General features: G+C 41.6%; 1 protein-coding gene across 1 annotated transcript in view; it reads right to left on the bottom strand.

Annotated features, from left to right (window-relative positions):
* The window catches only part of LOC106610595 (MAM domain-containing glycosylphosphatidylinositol anchor protein 1), a 357,350-nt gene that overhangs the window by 88,084 nt on the left and 248,344 nt on the right, over positions 1–20,922 (bottom strand). The window contains exons 8-11 of the mRNA XM_082956545.1: positions 19,733–19,946; positions 16,961–17,257; positions 619–885; positions 11–159 (exon numbers count right to left, since the gene is read on the bottom strand). Coding sequence (XP_082812671.1) covers positions 11–159; positions 619–885; positions 16,961–17,257; positions 19,733–19,946 — 927 coding nt within the window. The remainder of the gene's footprint in view (positions 1–10; positions 160–618; positions 886–16,960; positions 17,258–19,732; positions 19,947–20,922) is intronic.

The following is a 20,922-nucleotide window of genomic DNA, read 5'->3' as shown; positions in this document are numbered from 1 at the left end:
AGCGACTCACATTGCGAACATTGACCCAGTAGCCAATGATCCGGTCTGTAGCCGCGGGCTCACTCTGGGTCCACTGGAGGTTGTAGGAGAAGTTGTTGCCCTTCAGATTGCAGATGGGGTTGGGCGTGTCAAAGTAGAACTCAGCGTTGTATGGACGGGCTACGGTGTTGGTGGAGGGAGAGGTGAGGGAAAGGTGAGGGAGGGAGAGAGGGAGAAGGACAGGGGTAAGGAGAGAGGGGGGAGAGTTAGTTGGTTGGTTGGTTTGATACTTTTATCTATTGCGTATCAGATGGTCAGATTAAGATTGTACTTAATTTTCAGTCCTATATTTTACACAAAGCGAAACTCTCTTTTGTAGGTGTAGCCATAACCATAAGGCTGCTCCCACCTATCCAGCCTTTTTTCTGACCTGTCAACACCAAAGAAGTCGAGTCAAGGTGCTATTGTATGAAACCAGGAAACAAGGTAAAATCAATTTCCAGTAACCTTGGACAATTCCAGTTCAATTTAGCCCATTCAGGAAGTATACAGAAATTCCAATTTACATCCCAAATCGACTGAATTTAAATGGAATTGACCTCAACCCCACCAGAAACTCCAGCAGCTTCTGGTACTCACATGAGATGTTGAAGGTGCAGGTAGAAGAGCCCACGCCGTTGCTGACATGGCACTTGTACGTGCCGTTGTTGCTGGGGTCCAGTTTGAATTTCAGCTGCGGGTTCTCCTGTGGGTGTGGGGTCAGGGAGGTCAGGGGCTCGCCGTTTCGCGTCCAGCGGACGCTGGCAATGCGTGGCGGGTTGGACTTCTGAATGATGCAGCGCAAGGTCACAAACTGGTAGTTGGGCGAGCGAACGTCCTGGAAAACCGGGTCCAGGACTGGAGCATCTGAGTGTAGGGAGGAAAAATTGTGTTAATGATTTGGTTATGTATGCATTATAAACGTGTTATGATTTCCTTATGTAGGTACCCTTCAAATAAAGTGTCCCCATATAGTCTAGTAGTAGAAGCAGCTCCTCTCCTAGGTTTAAAGGAGAGAAATATCAATATTGTAAGATAGAGAGGGAGGGAGATGTATAAATCTTCTTAGGGCTAGGGTCTAGTTTCCTGAATTTCCGCCTGACTGACGTGCCCAAAGAAAACTGTCTGTTACTCAGGCCCAGAAGCCAGGATATGCATATAATTGATAGAAAACACTTTGACGTTTCTAAAACTGTTCAAATAATGTCTGAGACTATAACAGAATTGATATGGCAGGCGAGAATCCGAAGAAAATCCGACCAGAATTATAATTTTTATGGAATAATTATGGAAATCTATTGTTTCTATGTACATCCATCTCCCAGATTGCAATTCCTATGGCTTCCACTAGATGTCAACAGTCTTCATTCAAGGTTTAAGGCCTCTTTTTTGAAAAACTAACAAGTATTTGGAGTTTTTCTTAGGAGCCCACCTGAAGAAAATCAGTCTTTTCAGCGCGCGCTTACGAATTTTCCTTTCCTATTAAACATACTACTTTCCGTATGAAATACTATAGTTTATTTACATTTTACAGTACCTGAGGATTAACTAGAAATGTTGTTTGATTTGTTTGGACGAAGTTTAGTGGTAGCTTTTTGGACTTTTTCTGCATGTTGAACGAGTGGAAATCGATGGTGCCAACTAAACAGACATTTTGGGATATAAAGAAGGATTTATCGAACAAAACAAACATTCATGTTGTAGCTGGGACCATTGGGATTGCAAACAGAGGAAGATCTTCAAAGGTAAGTCATTTATTTAATCGCTATTTGTGATTTTGTGAAGCCTGTGCTGGTTGAAAAATATGTTGCTGTGGGGCGCTGTCCTCAGACAATCACATGGTGTGCTTTCATCGTAAAGCCTTTTTGAAATCTGACAACGCAGTTAGATTAACAAGAAGTTAAGCTTTTAAATTATATAAGATGTTCATGAATGTTTTATATTACAAATATTTATTTGAATTGGGCACCCTCCAATTTCACCGGATGTTGTCGGCAGGTGTCCCGCTAGCGGAACACCTAGCCCTAATTTAAGAAAGAGAGACAGAAAGAGAGGGTAGGGGAAGGTAGGTGAGCATTCACAGCAATGGTCCCAGCAACAAAATGAAAGGAGAAATCTTCTTGAATCATGATATGTCTTAAAAACTCTTAAGAATCAAACCCTTTTTTGAAATGTTTGCCTAAAATGACATACCCAAATCTAACTGCCTGTAGCTCAGGAACTGAATCAAGGATATGCATATTCTAGATACCATTTGAAAGGAAACACTTTGAAGTTTTTTGAAACGTGAAATTCATGTAGGAGAATATAACACATTAGATCTAGTAAAAGATAATACGAAGAAAAAAAACATGCGTTTCTTTGTTTGTTTTTTGTCCCATCATCTTTGAAATGCAAGAGAAAGGCCATATGTACTATTGAAGGTTAGGAGAAATTTAGATTTTGTCCACTAGATGGCAGCAGTGTATGTGCAAAGTTTTAGACTGAATCAATGAACCATTGCATTTCTGTTCAAAATATTGTATCAAGACTGCCCAAATGTGCCTAATTGGTTTATTAATACATTTTCGAGTTCATAACTGTGCACTCTCCTCAAATGATAGCATGGTATTTTTTCATTGTAATAGCTCCTATAAATTGGACAGTGCAGTTAGATTAATCAAGAATTTAAGCTTTCTGCCCATGTCAGACATGGTCTATATCCTGGGAAATTGTCTTTTCACTTATAACCTCATCCTAATCACATTAGCCTACGTTAGCTCAATCGTCACGTGGGGGGGGACAATGACCCCGTAGAGGTTATTAATGATAATAAATACATTTTGTGGGCTAAAACCCCAGCCTCACAACAGTGCACTGTAACAGAAAACTGTATATTATACAAAGTAATTTTTGGCATGATCAACAGTAAAATACTCTGAAACATTTTATTGCAGCATACTGGTTTAAATGATGGTGCATTGTGGGAAAAGGTTGTGGGCGGGGGAAAGAATTGCAGTATTTTCATTGGTACTGTAATTCCACCCCACAGAATATAGTTCCTTACAGTAATTTTGAAGCGCCAAAAACCTTTTGACCACTAGTGGGTGCATGTTATTGTTGTTTCTGGCTTATTAACATATTTTGAGGCATGCCTTGAAAGATGCTGTATTTGTTGCACCCGTGAGTTAGAATGCTGTACACATTTAACTCATATGTCATTATGGTGCCCCATCAATTGAAAATGTTCAGAGAACAAGTCTTAAACTTTAAATGTCATCTGTTTCAGGATACTAGGCACATGTTGTGGGTCACTACTTCACAGGAGAGCTGTTTGAATGTACACTTTTTTGGCAGAAATGCCTTCTCAAACGTGAACTTTCATGTGCCTTAATAACAAACTTCTATGCCATCTGTAAATATGAATAAATTGTTAAATTACGAGCCTAGTTGGTTACGCCACAGAAAAAGTCAGCAACCTTCCCACTAGCCATGTTTGGCTGAGATAATGAGTGGTCTGGACATGCAGATAGATGAGTTTGCATTGGTCTGCCATATAGCCGACTTCTGTCTATTTGAGCTGGTCAGTATGTGTAGGATAATCCTGTCTAACGCAGCTTTTTTATGTATCGCTTATTGAAACTTAACAAAAGACTTGAGTATGCAAGTATCCATTTCAATAGAACAAATGTATAGATGAGTAAGAATCTAGCTACAGTTTCAGATATTATATGTTTCTAATGTTGTCAGAAAGTTGTTTTCATAGCAAGTTAAATCTTACTCTTGGCTAGCTAGCTGACATTACGTTTATGGTCTGTGTGTAGTAATGTTATCTCAGAATGCCATTTCGTATTGCTAGTTATCAAGGCACAAGGAGAGACCCAGATGCAGACACAGGAGGCAGATGGTTGGAGTCTTACAATGTTTAATAATCTAAAGGGGTAGGCAAGAAAAATGGTCGTGCACAGGCAAAAAGGTCAAAACTAGAACAGATTCCAGGAGGTACAGAGTAGCAGACAGGCTCGTGGTCAAGGCAGGCAGAATGGTCAGGGAGGCCGGTACAGAGTCCAGAAACAGGCAATGGTCAAAACCGGGAGGGCTAGAAAAAGGAGAATATCAAAAAGAGTATGGGGAAAAACACTGGTTGACTTGACTAAACATACAAGACGAACTGGCACAGAGAGACAGGAAACACAGGGATAAATACACTGGGGAAAATAAGCGACACCTGTAGGGTGTGGAGACAATCACAGGAACAGGTGAAACAGATCAGGGCGTGACAATAGCCTAATGCTAGCTAGCTAACCAGCTAACATTGAACCTATTTGGTTAACTTTAACTAGCTATGACAATAGGTTTGTATTGCTAGCACTTTATGGATTAGGATTATGGTTCATTGTTTTGCTACACAAAAGACTCCACTTTGCCAGATGATTCCATGACCCATCAAGGTAGCCAGGTGTGTCTGACAGTGATTACGGCTATTTATTGTATAATAATGCTAAAATATTGTATCTGGAATATGTCTTTCAGCATTAGTAGAACACGCCTGAATCTCCTCCAGCAGTCATACAAGGAGAATGGTCTAATGCCTCCCATCAAAAAGAGAGCTGGCCCAAGCAAGCACAGGTTAAACCTGAAGCATGAGGACTTGCAGCGAGTGGTGAAATTCATCAAATCACATGCGCCGAATACAACAAGTGTAGACCTTACCGTGATATGCTTACTTACAAGCCCTTAACCAACAGTGCAGTTCAAGAAGAGTTAAGAAAAGATTTACCAAATAAACTACAGTAAAAAATTATAAAGACATACACAATAAAATAACAATAACGAGGCTATATACAGGGGGTACTGGTACCGAGTCAGTGTGCGGAGGTACAGGTTAGTTGAGGTAATTTGTACATGTAGGTAGGGGTGAAGTGACTATGTATAGATCATAAACAGTGAGTAGCAGCTGTGTACAAAACAAATGGAGGGGGGGGGGGGGTGTCAATGTAAATAGTCTGGTGGCCATTTGATTAATTGTTCAGCAGTCTTATGGCTTGGGGGTAGAAGCTGTTAAGGAGCCTTTTGGTCCTAGACTTGGAACTCTGGTTCCGCTTGCAGTGCTGTAGCAGAGAAAACAGTCTATGACTTGGGTGACTGGAGTCTCTGACAATTGTTTTCCTCTGACTTTCCATTTATATAAGTCCTGGATGGCAGGAAGCTTGGTCCCAGTGATGTACTGGGCCATATGCACTACGCTCTGTAGGGCCTAACGGTCAGATTTCGAGCAGTTGCCATAACAGGCGGTGGTGCAACCGGTCAGGATGCTCTCGATGGTGCAGCTGTATAATTTTTTGAGGATCTGGGGACCGATGCCATACATTTTCAGTCTCCTGAGGGGGAAAGGTTTTGTTGTGCCCTCGATTAATCGGCCAATTGTTTTATTTATTTATTTATTTGTAATAATGACAATTACAACAATACTGAATTAACACTTATTTAAACTTAATAAAATACATAAATAAAATCAATTTAGCCTCAAATAAATAATGAAACATGTTCAATTTGGTTTAAATAATGCAAAAACAAAGTGTTGGAGAAGAAAGTAAAAGTGCAATATGTGCCATGTAAAAAAGCTAACGTTTAAGTTCCTTGCTCAGAACATGAGAACATATGAAAGCTGGTGGTTCCTTTTAACATGAGTCTTCAATATTCCCAGGTAAGAAGTTTTAGGTTGTAGTTATTATAGGAATTATAGGACTATTTCTCTCTATACAATTTGTATTTCATATACCTTTGACTATTGGATGTTCTTATAGGCACTTTAGTATTGCCAGTGTAACAGTATAGCTTCCGTCCCTCTCCTCGCTCCTACCTGGGCTCGAACCAGGAAAACATCGACAACAGCCACCCTCGAAGCAGCATTACCCATGTAGAGCAAGGGGAACAACCACTCCCAAGTCTCAGAGCGAGTGACGTTTGAAACGCTATTAGCGCGCACCCGCTAACTAGCTAGCCATTTCACATGGGTTACACCAGCCTAATCTCGGGGGTTGATAGGCTTGAAGTCATAAACAGCGTAATGCTGGAAGAATTGCGAAGAGCTGCTGGCAAAACGCACAAAGGTGCTGTTTGAATGAATGCTTACGAGCCTGCTGCTGCCTACCGACTGCTCTATCAAATATCAAATCATAGACTTAATTATAACATAATAACACACAGAAATACAAGCCTTTGGTCATTAATATGGTCGAATCCGGAAACTATCATTTAGAAAACGAAACGTTTATTATTTCAATGAAATACAGAACCGTTCCGTATTTTATCTAACGGGTGGCATCCCTAAGTCTAAATATTCCTGTTACATTGCACAACCTTCAATGTTATGTCATAATTATGTCCAATTCTGGCAAATTAATTACGGCCTTTGTTAGGAATAAATGGACTTCACACAGTTCGCAATGAGCCAGGCAGCCCAAACTGCTGTATATACCCTGACTGCTTGCACGGAACGCAAGAGAAGTGACATAAATTCATGTTAGTAGGCAATATTAACAAAATATGCAGGTTTAAAAATATATACTTGTGTATTGATTTTAAAGAAAGGCATTGATGTTTATGGTTAGGTACATTGGTGCAACGACAGTGCTTTTTTCGCAAATGCGCTTGTTAAATCATCACCCTTTTGTCGAAGTAGGCTGTGATTCGATGAGAAATTAACAGGCACTGCATCGATTATATGCAACGCAGGACACGTTAGATAAACTAGTAATATCATCAACCATTTGTAGTTAACTAGTGATTATGTTAAGATTGATAGTTTTTTATAAGATAAGTTTAATGCTAGCTAGCAACTTAACTTGGCATCTTGTTGCCCTCGCGTAACAGGTAGTCAGCCTGCCATGCAGGCTCCTCGTGGAGTGCAATGTAAGGCAGGTGGTTAGAGCGTTGGACTAGTAACCGGAAGGTTGCAAAAACAAATCCCCGAATCCCCCCTGATCAAGGCAGTTAACCCCCGTTCCTAGGCCGTCATTGAAAATAAGAATATATTCTTAATCTGACTTGCCTAGTTAAATAAAGGTGTAATTATTATTATTTTTAAATAAATAAATAAATGAAATTGGCAAATCGGTGGCCAAAAATGCGGATTACCGATTGTTATGTAAACTTGAAATCGGCCTTAATTAATCGGCCATTCCGATTAATCGGTCGACCTCTAGTTTGGACCATGATAGTTCGTTGGTGATGTGCACACTAAGGAACTTGAAACTCTCCACTACAGCCCCGTCAATGTTAATGGGGGCCTGTTCGGTCCTCCTTTTCCTGTAGTCCACGATCAGCTCATTTGTTTTGATCACGTTGAGGGAGAGGTTGTTGTCTTGGCACCACACTGCCAGTTCTCTGACCACCTCCCAATAGCCTGTCTCATCGTTGTCGGTGATCAGGCCTACCACTGTTGTGTCATTAGCAAACCTAATGAGGGTGTTGGAGTCGTTCTTGGCCAAGCAGTCTTGGTGTGAGGCCCCCATGTTGATGATCAATCAGCATGGCAGATGTGTTGTTGCCTACCCTTACCACCTGGGGCGGTACGTCAGGAAATCCAGGATCCAGTTGCAGAGGGAGATGTTTAGTCCCAGGGTCCTTAGTTTTAATGATTCCAACCTAAGTGTATGTAAACTTCTGACTTCAACTGTAGATATACCTACTTCAAACCCTAGTTAACTAATAAAACATTGCCATAGCCTTTCTGTGCCACCAAATGTTTGCATACTACTGGTAAACTGAACAGGTTTAGCTAATACTGTAACATTATGGAACAATGTTGTTTAAATTAAACAAATGGTTAGCGGGAAGATGCAATATGGACACTTCTGTCCTGCAAAATTATGATGTGTCCGGGGTTGCCATGTCCATGGTTTTCGTGCAAATTGGTCTACTTTGAAAATTATGTCACTGGTGAAAATATATTGGTTGCGGGTTGCAGGTTTTTGGGCTACTTCTAAATTGCACTGTGGCCGCCAAGGCATTTAAAAAAAAATATGAATTTCACTGTTACCTGCTGCTGACTATCAGGCAGTGAGGCAGGTTGTTAGTGAGTCAGTGAGTGAGTAGTGGGGAGGGCGGAAGGGTGTGTTTGAGAGAGTGCTACAGCACAGATGTTCCATTATATTGACCAGATACTCCATTGGCCGCTGTAACAATGAAAATATATGTCTTCAAAAATGAAAGCCAGTCGGGAGGAGGCAAGATGGTTAAGGTACAAGTTAAAGTTAGGTTTAGGTAAGGTTTGGGTTAGGGTGGGGTTTAAGTTTAGGTCTTGGTTATGGACGTCCTAAGGATCCCTGATAACGCTAACAGTCACAACTCCAATATAAAGACATTTTCTCAACGTTGCCCGTGATATCACGTGTCCTACTTATATCAGTACACTCGTAACAACTTAAGCATTAAAAAATTTCAATTCGATCAAATAAACCTCAAGTAGCAAATAAGCCAAAACATTAATTGTTGACCACATTTCGACACTCTTATTGACCTCCATACAAAAAGTATTCACTTGGTGAACGAAAAGAACACCACCTTTGGGCGGAGTTATCCCTTTGTCTCTTCCTCTCTGGCTGGAGGCAGCATAGAGCCCTGCACAGGCATGCATTTTAAGCCCGAGCCCTACACATGACTGCGATGTTTAGGCCCTACCCTACCCTGCATGAAACCTGAAATCATAAATAACTTAATCCGTTAGTAAACACATAGCTGCTCCTCACTGTCTGTAACTCGAACACTCCCTGCGCGCAGGCAGCTCACTCTGCATGCACTCTGTTCATGGCGGCTGTGAGTGTCGCCGCTTGGGCTGCTCTGCCAGAGACATTAGAGAAAGGAATAAATAGGAATCCCATTGGGCAATGAATAGAGGAACATATAACACCCTACCCAGCAGACTGTCAATCAATCATGTTCACATTGTCATGCTGTGTCACGCAGTTACTAGGCTAATCGTCGCGCAATCCCTTCTCAAAGCCAGGATATGAGTCGAGAAATGTAACTATTTTCCACAAAAGTACATAATGTCATGATTCCAAAGCTATATAATATTACAGATATCAAGTTTATTATCTCACATCTTGGAAAAGATTTGTAATGTTATACTTCTTGTTTATGAAATTCATGCTGATGTTGAGTTTTTGAGCTGGTTCCCAATTGACTCCCATTCACTCTTTGAAGGAGAGGTCTCCTTGTCCCAGAATCGCTCAGATTGTACCACATGGCCCCTAGACGTAGCATGGGCAACGTACACATGGGAGTTAATACGATTCCAATATAATTTCCCATCTCCTCAAAAGTATCTCTGGCTCTGCTCAATGTATGAAGAAACATGAGAGAGGAGTTAGCTGTTAGCTACTTTTGGTCACTCTAATCTATGACGAAACTCAAGGAAAATATACATTTTTTGAATCTCTCTTGTCTTAAATTGTACGAGGTTTAAGCACTTCTGACACCATGTTATTATTTTAGATATGACTGTGCTGCGCAGCAGAGCACAAGCAAATGGCTCAGCTTCAAAATGTTAGTGATCAATTTAGTGATACCCGAGCCTGACCCGTACCCTACTCATTGATGAAAAAAACAGGCCCTACCCGGCCATAACCCAATGTATAATGTCGGGGCCCATTGGGCTTGGCTCGGGTAGCAGAGCTCTAAGGCAGTAGGCAGCTGAGTGAGTGAGAGGAGAGCAGCACCAGCACACGCGCACGTCATGACAAGTGATGTAAAGAACAATGAACTAACTAGCTAGCGACATACTTCTCCCTGATGTGGCAAGTCCTCTCTTGCTGTGAAATAAAAATTGGGATAGTTTTCAAGCCTTCTGGGCGGGTTTTTAGTGGCGCAGCTAAGAGCCAAGTGAATTGAATCACACAGGGTTGTGACACTTAACAATACTGTCTCCTAGTGTGTTTGCTGTTCATGCTCTCCCCATTAAGTAGACTGTATTTGGCTCCCGAGTGGCGCAGTGGTCTAAGGCACTGCATCTCAGTGCTAGAGGCGTCACTACAGACCCTGGTTCATTCCAGGCTGTATCAAAACCAGCCGTGACTGGGAGTCCCATAGGGCGGCACACAATTTGCCCATCGTTGTCCGGCTTAGGGGTAGGCTGTCATTGTAAATAAGACTTTGTTCTTAACTGACTTGCCTAGTTAATTAAAGGTTAACCTGTTGGAGATAGGGGGCAGTATTTGCACGGCCGGATAAAAAAAACTTACCCGATTTAATCTGGTTACTACTCCTGACCAGTAACTAGAATATGCATATACTTGTTTGATTTGGATAGAAAACACCCTAAAGTTTCTAAAACTGTTTGAATGGTGTCTGTGAGTATAACAGAACTCATATGGCAGGCCAAAACCTGAGAAGATTCCAAACAGGAAGCGCCCTCTCTGACCATTTCTTGGCCTTCTTTGTCATCTCTATCCAAAACAGAGGATCTCTGCTGTAACGTGACACTTTCTAAGGCTCCCATAGGCTCTCAGAAGGCGCCAGAACGTTGAATTATGACTCTGCAGTTACTGGCTGAAAAACAGTAGCGCATTTGGTAAGTGGTCGATCTGAGAACAATGAGACGGGTGCGCGTGTGCACGTGAAGAGTCCATTTTACTTTTTCAGTCTTTGAACGAAAACAACGACTCCCGGGCGGAATATTATCGCTATTTTACAAGAAAAATCGCATAAAAATTGATTTTAAACAGCGTTTGACATGCTTCGAAATACGGTAATGGAATATTTTGAATTTTTTTGTCACGATATGCGCCGGCGCGTCACCCTTCGGATAGTGTCTTGAACGCAAGAACAAAACGCCGCTATTTGGATATAACTATGGATTATTTTGAACCAAACCGACATTTGTTATTGAAGTAGAAGTCCTGGGAGTGCATTCTGACGAAGAACAGCAAAGGAAATCCAATTTTTCTAATAGTAAATCGGAGTTTGGTGAGTACCAAACTTGGTGGGTGTCAAAATAGCTAGCCTGTGATGGCCGGGCTATCTACTCAGAATATTGCAAAATGTGCTTTCACCGAAAAGCTATTTTAAAATGGGACACCGCGATTGCATAAAGGAGTTCTGTATCTATAATTCTTAAAATAATTGTTATGTTTTTTGTGAACGTTTATCGTGAGGAATTTAGTAAATTCACTGGAAGTGTTCGGTGGGAATGCTAGTTCTTAACGTCACATGCTAATGTAAAAAGCTGGTTTTTGATATAAATATGAACTTGATTGAACAAAACATGCATGTATTGTATAACATAATGTCCTAGGGTTGTCATCTGATGAAGATCATCAAAGGTTAGTGCTACATTTAGCTGTGGTTTGGGTTTATGTGACATTATATGCTAGCTTGAAAAATGGGTGTCTGATTATTTCTGGCTCGGTACTCTGCTGACATAATCTAATGTTTTGCTTTCGTTGTAAAGCCTTTTTGAAATCGGACAGTGTGGTTAGATTAACGAGAATCTTATCTTTTAAAATGGTGTAAAATAGTCATATTTTTGAAAAATTGAAGTAATAGCATATCTAAGGATTTGAATAACGCGCCACAGGATTCAACTGGCTGTTGAGTAGGTGGGACGCAAGCTTCCCACCTAGCCCATAGAGGTTAAAGGTTGTCCTGGAAGAAAACTTGCTTCCTTCTGCTCTGACAATGTTCCCCATCTCTGAGGATTGGTTTTTCCAGCAGGACAATGCTCCATGCCACACAGCCAGGTCAATCAAGGTGTGGATGGAGGACCACCAGATCAAGACCCTGTCATGGCCAGCCCAATCTCCAGAGCTGAACCCCATTGAAAACCTCAGGAATGTGATCAAGAGAAAGATGGATGGTCACAAGCCATCAAACAAAGCCGAGCTGAATTTTTGCGCCAGGAGTGGCATAAAGTAATTCAACATCAATGTGAAAGACTGGTGGAGAGCATGCCAAGACACATTAAAGCTGTTATTCCACCAAATATTGATTTCTGAACTCTTCCTAAGTTACAACATTAGTATTGTGTTGTTTAAAAATGAATATGAGCTTGTTTTCATTGCATTATTCGAGGTTTGACAACACTGCATCTTTTTTATTATTTTCACCAGTGTCACAGGGGTCGTGGAATGGAGACCAAGACGCAGCGTGGATAGTGCTCATTCTTAATTCTTTAATGAAAACACTTCAACGGCAAAACAAGAAAACGACCAACAACAGTCCCGTCAGGTTCTTACGACTAAAACGTAAAACAACTACCCACAAACCCCAAAGGAAAACGGGCCGCCTAATTATGGCTTCCAATCAGAGACAACGAAAGACACCTGCCTCTGATTGGAAACCATACCCGGCCAAACATGGAAAAACAATAGAAATAGAAAACTAGAACACTCCCACATAGAAACAGAAAACCCCAAAACCCACCCAAAACAACCCCCTGCCATGCCTTGACCATATTACTATGGCAAATTACCTCTTTACCTGGTCAGGACGTGACAACCAGTTGTCATTTTCTGCAAATAAAAGCTCTAAATGACAATATTTTTATTTGGAATTTGGGAGAAATGTTGTCTGTAGTTTAAAGAATAAAACAAAAAATTGAATTTTACCCAAACAGATACCTATAAATAGTAAAACCAGAGAAACTGCTAATTTTGCAGGGGCCTTTAATTTTTTCCCAGAGCTGTATATTTTATTTTATTTAACTAGGCAAGTCAGTTAAGAACAAATTCTTATTTACAATGACGGCCTACTCCGGCCAAACCCAGACGACGCTGGGCCAATTGTACGCCGCCCTATGGGACTTCCAATCACGGCCAGTTGTGATACAGCCTGGATTTGAACCAGGGTGGAAAGACAGACAGAGAGATGGACACACATGGAGGCAGACAGACACTCTCTCACAAACACAAACACAAATCCACACACAAACACACCCAGACATATCACTTAGTCCCCAGACATTTACAGTATGGTAGACAAGGGGTAGATTGATCTGCATTGAGTGCAAGGGAGAAAAGGTGGTTTGTGTGTGTGTGTAGTGAAAAGAGAAAGACGGATGACGGAGAGAGTGTAGTGTTAGAGTGAATGAGAGAGAGACTGGAGTTGATTGAGTCGGCTAGACAGAGCGAGGGAGGGAGGAAAAGCAAAAGGGACACAGAAGGGAGAGAGGTGACAAGGAAATAGACAAGAGTGAGAGAGCGATAGAGGGAGACAAAGAGTGAGATGCTGCCTAATTGATGATGAGAATAGAGAGGGAGGGCTAGGGAGTATAAAAGAAGGAAGAGGAGAAAAGGAGAGAAGGAGGGAGGAAGAGAGAAAGAGGGGGGTTTCCTTAATTATAAAGGAGCATCTTCCCCAGGTATCGATCAAAGATGCAAAATGAAGGGTACAAAAACAAATGAAGGGTACAAAAACAAACACAATAAACAAATAAATACAAAGCAGGAGGGAAGGAGGGAGGGAGGAAAGGAAGGGGGAATCGTTGGTTTCCAAAGTGCTGACTGCACCCTGGCAAAGGGGTTCTGCAACTTCTACCTCACTCTCTCATCCTCTCCCTGTTTTTCATTGTTTCCCTTCTCCCTCCTCTCCCTGGTTCTCTTTTCTCCTTCCATCTCTCTCTCTCTCTCTCTCTCTCTCTCTCTCTCTCTCTCTCTCTCTCTCTCTCTCTCTCTCTCTCTCTCTCTCTCTCTCTCTCTCTCTCTCTCTCTCTCCTTACCTCTCTTGATCACTAACTATCTTCATCTCTCAGTTTCACTTTCTCTTCCTCTGTCTCTCTCTAATCCCTCTCTCTTTCTGGCTCCAATAAATCATTGAAGTGGACTGGTGTCGCCCTTCCGCCCTGCCTGCATTAGCCAGTCTTGTAAATCTAGCAGTATCTTTCTTAGGATGTGGACAGACAGTGGATGTGGGTTGCGAGGGTTTGGAATAACAGCTCCATGTCATAGTAGTCTTTACTGAAGCTAGCATGCATTTGGGGCTAAGCTAGCTTCATTCGCTAAGCAAGCTAGTTTGGGCATATCCTTTACCATGAATCCCAAAAAACTTTAAGGCCCTGTCCACAAGGCACTTGTGGAGATCTGAGAGGATTGGATAAGTGTCTGCAACAACAACTCCATCTAACCTATCCATTGGCAATTTTAGCATGTAAATCTTGGTGGGGCAAATAAAACAAAAATAAAAAAATAATAATAATAATGTTCAGATGCATGCCAGCAAAGAAACTACACAACACAAGACTAAACAAAAAATGACTATAACGGTGATAACCGGTGCCCACAAACTGTTGGGGCCTACATAAAGCTGTCCCAACAGCAGAGTCCCAGCAGCAGTCCCAGCACCTTACCACTGCTACATCTGGCTATGAGCGAAGCCTTGTCTGGCAGCGAAACAGTTAATTCAGCCTCATTTACTGCCTTTAAAAAAACATAACTGATATGCCTGACTTGCTTAAACAAATGTGGTTTCTACTGACAATTGAGATGTTCAAACTATGGCATAAGGGGACAACAAGCGGATAAGAGGCAATCCGTAATTTCGATTAAGACATTAATGAGCGAGCTTGGACAGTCGTAGTCAATATAACTATTTGTTCAGCACTTTTGAAATTTACAGTGACAGAAGTCAGAACATGGGCTGTTCTTACAGTATTCTCCCTGTAGACCACATCAAAACAGTAGGATAAATAAAGGGGGCATATAAGCTGACAATGAAAGCTCATACAATATTCAGTGATTACATTTTTCTAAAACAGGCTATAGTCTACATTTGCGCCACCAAGTCAGAACAGTAGGCTAAATTATGAGGGGAAAAGGGACACAATTATTAGGGTGAGTCACATGGGCTACTAACAGCTTACTACACAACATACACTTAGTATTACTTTCTTAGCTACAGTATACTGGTCATATCTCCCTGGCATATTACATCATTTATGCAGTAGCATACAAGACATTTTTGGACTCACCTTGTTGTGCTCACTTCAACAGGACAGTGGCGCAGCGGTCCTTCGTGGTCAAATTTTGTCATCAAACTGTGTCATCAAAGGCTGGCATTCGATGGATTAATGGTGCTTTCAAGACAACTGGGAACTCAGAAAAAAGGTTGAATGATGATGACGTCAGAGATCTCAAGGTCGAAGCTCAAGAAAGAGGCCCGCGTTCCCAACTTCAAAACGTATTTTCCCAGTCGGTGGTAGTTTTTTTGGGAGTTCCCAGTTGTCTTGAACTCATTCAAGTCTGAGATTTCCCAGTTCCGAGTTTCCAGTTGTTTTGAGCACGGCAGAAGTCATGCTGGATTGATAGCATGGCCAATGTCCTTTTAAACTTGGAAAAGAGACCCTTAATCCCAGACTTGGACAACACACCCACTCCACTGAATAGCAGGAATTGCTTGCTTTGCAATGCTCGCAGTTAGCCACTGATTTTATCTGAACCACTCATTGAGGAATTTGCGATTTCCAACTTGTTGTGTAATGTTTATGTCCAATGGCCGATGAGTAACGATACGTATTATATATAATTTCTCTTCATTATTTCTCTTCATATGACAAGGAATGAGAAGGATTTGCCAGTAGATTGTTGACTTGATTCATGATGATGACTGCTAGCTTGCTAGCTAAGACTTTGAAAGTATGATGTTGACATGATCAGTCCAATCAAAGCATTCACGGACAACCAATCCATCAAAAGTAGAAATGAGTTGCATTTTTGACATGACCACATAGAGTTTCCTTTTTGTTTGGCCCCATGGTCAGGCCCTGACACAATTGAATACTCCTCTGTTCCTTATTCTTCAGCGGCTAAGGGTATAGTTGGCTGGACATCAAGGGGGCCATACTGCACATCACATTTCATGGGAAATACAGGCAACGGAACAAAAGCTGTAAACAATGTTATTTTTAAGAATGGATGTAAAGGGATATTACACAAAGCAATGTGCATTTCAGGGTTATTCTTTGAGACTCTATGTTTCTCTATGGCCAGGATTGTATTGTTCACCCCATCCACCGATTTAAATGATCTTATTTCACAGTTTACACAATAACACATTCTAAAGTGAACTGTATAGGATTTTGAGCAAAAGAGGACAAAGTTATTTTCAACAATGGCACAGCTCACATTGAAAATAAAACACACCAACACACCTTCAATGGCACCAATTTCAAAACTATAAAGGGTGAAGGTGTATTTTCATGAGCGTCAAGCAACATCACATACTATACAGTTAATGAATAGGTTCTCTGGCTTGCCTTGGTGATGGTGCCAAGAGAAGAGAAATCGTAATGAATTCTAAGGCTTTTAGGGTTTTGAACTTTATGAACGAGCCCGCTTCATAGTGGAAGCATTATTGAAGTGCAGCAGGCAAAATCACTCTTACTGCACACCACCAAGAATTCTAAATGTAACCAAGGGGAGTGTTTGTTAATAGCTTAGTCGCTAATTGCTCGCACAAACAATAAACACTTAGACGCGTTGGTTTCTGATACCATTTGTTAATTAGCAACGTTGTTGTGTATGTTAGTAACAGTGCATTCGACCCCATTTAAGGGTTATCGTTAGCTTACTATGGTCCAGTGTGAGTTTGAAATTGAATTGAGACAGTGACTGCAGTCCATTCTAATCTAATACTACTAGCTATCGATCTGAACAAATTGAGTTTTAATGTCAGAATATTGTTAGCTGGGTGAACTGACACAGGTCTTCAGGTCTCAGGCAACGTTACTCATTACATGTGTGGTTCTGAATTACCTCTGTTACAGTAACACAGCTTATTCAACTAATCAAAAATGTGAAGATACCTTGATTCATTCATTAGGTGTGTTACCACTGGACTGAACAAAACCCTGCAAACCATATAGGTCACCAGGACCAGGAGAAATACTTATCTTGGGAAATACTTCATTCTATTCAGAGCTCAATAAACAGACATCTCATGGAAAATGTAGTACTTTACTACTCACATTGTACATTCAGCTGAACCTGCGCTTGACGTGGCTTAATGTTGAGGCCATTGTATGGTGCCGTCTGGCAGCGGTAGGCCCCCATCAGGTCGCGGGTGACGTTGGTCAGGTGGAGGCGCCCGTCGCGTGTTTCCACCGCCCACTCACCCGTGGGCATGGCCAGGTCCTTGTCAGCGCGCGACCAGAGCACAGGTGGGCGGGGCTTGCCATCAACCAGGCACACCAGGTCGGTGGTGCCTCCCTCCCTCACGCTCACCACCTGGCCCCCTTCTGGCACCGTTAAAATCGGGGGAGTGACTGTGGGGGGAGAAAGGCGGAATGGTGTGAGAGGGCGTGTGAAGGGAGTGGGATGGGAGAGAGGGGGAGAGAGCGGGAGTGAGGGGGGAGATAGAGATGGAGACATAAAGAGAAGAGTGGAAGAAAGAGGAAGAGGGAGGAGTGGAGGGCAAGAAAATATTTTAGAAAGGGTTGCCCAAAAGAAAACCAGGGTTTATAGAAAGAAAAAAAAGAAAGATGAGGACAGCCGGATGAAGGGTGGAGGGGGAGAGCAAGTAAGGTTAAATGTTGACATTAGCAAGGCCATTTCTATTGGACATTAAAGTGGTTATATATACAGTTGACGTCGGAAGTTTACATACACTTAGGTTGGAGTCATTAAAACTCATTTTTCAACCACTCCACAAATTCCTTGTTAACAAACTATAGTTTTGGAAAATCAATAAGGACATCTACTTTGTGCATGACACAAGTCATTTTTTAAACAACCGTTTACAGACAGATTAATTCACTTATAATTCACTGTATCACAATTTCAGTGGGTCAGAAGTTTACATACACTAAGTTGACTGTGCCTTGAAACAACTTGTAAAATTCCAGAAAATTATGTCATGGTTTTAGAAGCTTATGATAGGCTAATTGACATAATTTGAGTCAATTGGAGGTGTACCTGTGGAAGTATTTCAAGGCCAACCTTCAAACTCAGTGCCTCTTTGCTTGACATCATGGGAAAATCAAAAGATATCAGACAAGACCTCAGAAAAACAATTGTAGACCTCCACCAGACTGGTTCATCCTTGGTAGCAATTTCCAAACGCCTGAAGGTACCACGTTCTTCTGCACAAACAATAGTACGCAAGTATAAACACCATGGGACCACGCAGCTGTCATACCGCTCAGAAAGGAGACGCGTGCTGTCTCCTAGAGATGAACGTACTTTGGTGCGAAAAGTGCAAATCAATCCCAGAACAACAGCAAATACGTTCATCTCTGGGAGACAGAATGCGTCTCCTTCCTGAGCGATATGACGGCTGCGTGGTCCCATGGTGTTTATACTTGCGTACTATTGTTTGTACAGATGAACGTGGTACCTTCAGACATTTGGAAATTGCTCCCAAGGATGAACCAGACTTGTGGACGTCTACATTTTTTTCTGAGATCTTGGCTGATTTGGAGTGGTTGAAAAACGAGTTTTAATGAGTATATCAACTGTTCAGTGGAGACTGTGAATCAGGCCTTCATGGTCGAATTGCTGCAAAGAAACCACTACTAAAGGACACCAATAATAAGAGACTTGTGTGGGCCAAGAAACACGAGCAATGGACATTAGCTCAGTGGAAATCTGTCCTTTGGTCTGATGAGTCCAAATTTGAGATTCTTGGGTTCAACGGCTGTGTCTTTGTGAGACGCACAGTAGTTGAACGGATGATCTCCGCATGTGTGGTTCCCACCGTGAAGCATGGAGGAGAAGATGTCATGGTGTGGGGGTGCTTTGCTGGTGACAGTCTATGATTTATTTAGAATTCAAGGCATACTTAAACAGCATGGCTACCATAACATTCTGCAGCGATATGCCATCCCATCTGGTTTACGCCTAGTGGGACTATCATTTGATTTTCAACAGGACAATGACCCAACACACCCCCAGGCTATGTGAGGGCTATTTTGTGCCGCATCAGATGACCTGGCCTCCACAATCACCCAACCTCAACCCAATTGAGATGGTTTGGGTTGGGTTGGACTGCAGAGTGAAAGAAAAGCAGCCAACAAGTGCTCAGCATATGTGGGAACTCCTTCAAGACCGTTGGAAAAGTATTCCATGTGAAGCTGGTTGAGAGAATGCCAAGAGTGTGCAAAGCTGTCATCAAGGCAAAGGGTGGCTACTTTGAAGAACCTTAAATCTTAAATTAAATGTTTTACTTTATAAAGCCCTTTCACTAAAAGTCCCAGTGTACCTTTTATTGGTCAACTTTAGATATATGACGTACCACACCCAGTCTCAGGGATGGCTAACTTCCTTTGGTCTCCACTGAGTTTGGTAAATCAACTTTTAGTTTTCTTCAAAATGTTCTTCAATTTGATGTTCTGGTGCCTCCAGGGTAATTCAGACAGCTGATTGAGGACATTATTACTGATGAATGTGTTCTTTCTGCTTGCATTTTGTATATATATTTTGATGTGTGTATTTTCTGTAATTCATCTGTAAAAGAGACCTTGGTCTCAGTATGATTCCCTGATCAAATAAATAAAATGATCCCTACTGATAAGGTTGTAATTGTCATAAACTGATTTGTTGTCATCTTTTGGTTGAAAAGGTGAAAGGTCAGTGGTGAAACGTCACTACTCGGCAACTCGGGAAACAACATTCTCTCTGCGTTTCCCACTTGTAATTCCGACTTGGATGGTAAAGTGAAATTTCCCACTGGGAACTAGGAGCTTCCAATAACTCTGATAGCACGTGAACATGGCAACAGAACAAAGGAACATTTCACTCACCGCTGTTCTGGGTGATGTTGACATCCACCCTCAGCTCGGGCACTGTGCTCCCGGGAAAGTTGGCCACGCAGCTGTAGGTGGCCTGGTCGCGGAACTTCATGTCGACGATCTCCAGACTGCTAGTACCAGGCGCCATGTCTGGGTCGCTGTGCAGCACAATCAGGCTGTCCGAGTTGTAGATGAGCACCTCGTTCTGGTACCACATGTAGTTCACCTAATAGTATAATAATATAGCAAGATGTTATTTAATTGTGTTTATATATATATATATATATACACACACACAGTACCAGTCAAAAGTTTGGAAACACATACTCATTCAAGGTTTTTTCTTTATGTTTACAATTTTTTACATTGTAGAATAATAGTGAAGACATCAACACTATGAAATAACACATATGGAATCATGAAGTAACCAAAAAAGTGTTAACTTCACTAGGGTAGGGGGGCAGTATTTTCACGCCCGGATGAAAAACGTACCCAAATTAAACGGCCTACTACTCGGGCCCAGGAACTGGAATATGCATTTGGATAGAAAACACTCTAAAGTTTCTAAAACTGTTTGAATGATGTCTGTGAGTATAACAGAACTCATATGGCAGGCAAAATCCTGAGAAAAATCTAAGCAGGAAGTGAGAATTCTGGTGCTTGTAGTCCTTTCAAGTCATTGCCAATCGAACACAAGGTGAGTTAGGGTTCATTTTGCTGTTGAAGCGTCTACGATGAACAGAGACCGAATGAGAAGCCTGGGAAGTTTGTCACCCAGAGAATGACATCACTTCTTGGTGCACGTTCATGAGGATGGATCCTCCCGTTCCAAAAACTTTTTCAAGACACAGGAACTGTTCGGTTGAAATATTACTGAATCTTCACGTTCTGAAGGCCCTAAAGATTGATGTTTTACAACGTTTGACATGTTTGAATGAACGTAAATACAACTTTTTTTAACTTTTCGTCACGACATCGTCCTCGCGCTTTCTACATTTGAAGTAGCTTACTGAACGCGAGAACAACAAGGAGTTATTTGGACATAAATTATGGACTTTATTGAACAAAACAACATTTGTTGTGGACCTAGGATTCCTGGAAGTGCCTTCTGATGAAGATCATCAAAGGTAAGAGAATATTTCTAATGCAAATTATGATTTTAGATGACTCCAAGATGGCGGCTATCTGTATAGCCTAGTGTA

This window comes from Salmo salar, chromosome 09 (assembly GCF_965601325.2).
Source record: "Salmo salar chromosome 09, fSalSal1, whole genome shotgun sequence".
NCBI lineage: Eukaryota > Metazoa > Chordata > Actinopteri > Salmoniformes > Salmonidae > Salmo > Salmo salar.
The sequence above is the reverse complement of the archived record's forward strand: the minus strand, read 5'-3'. Positions and strand labels throughout refer to the sequence as shown.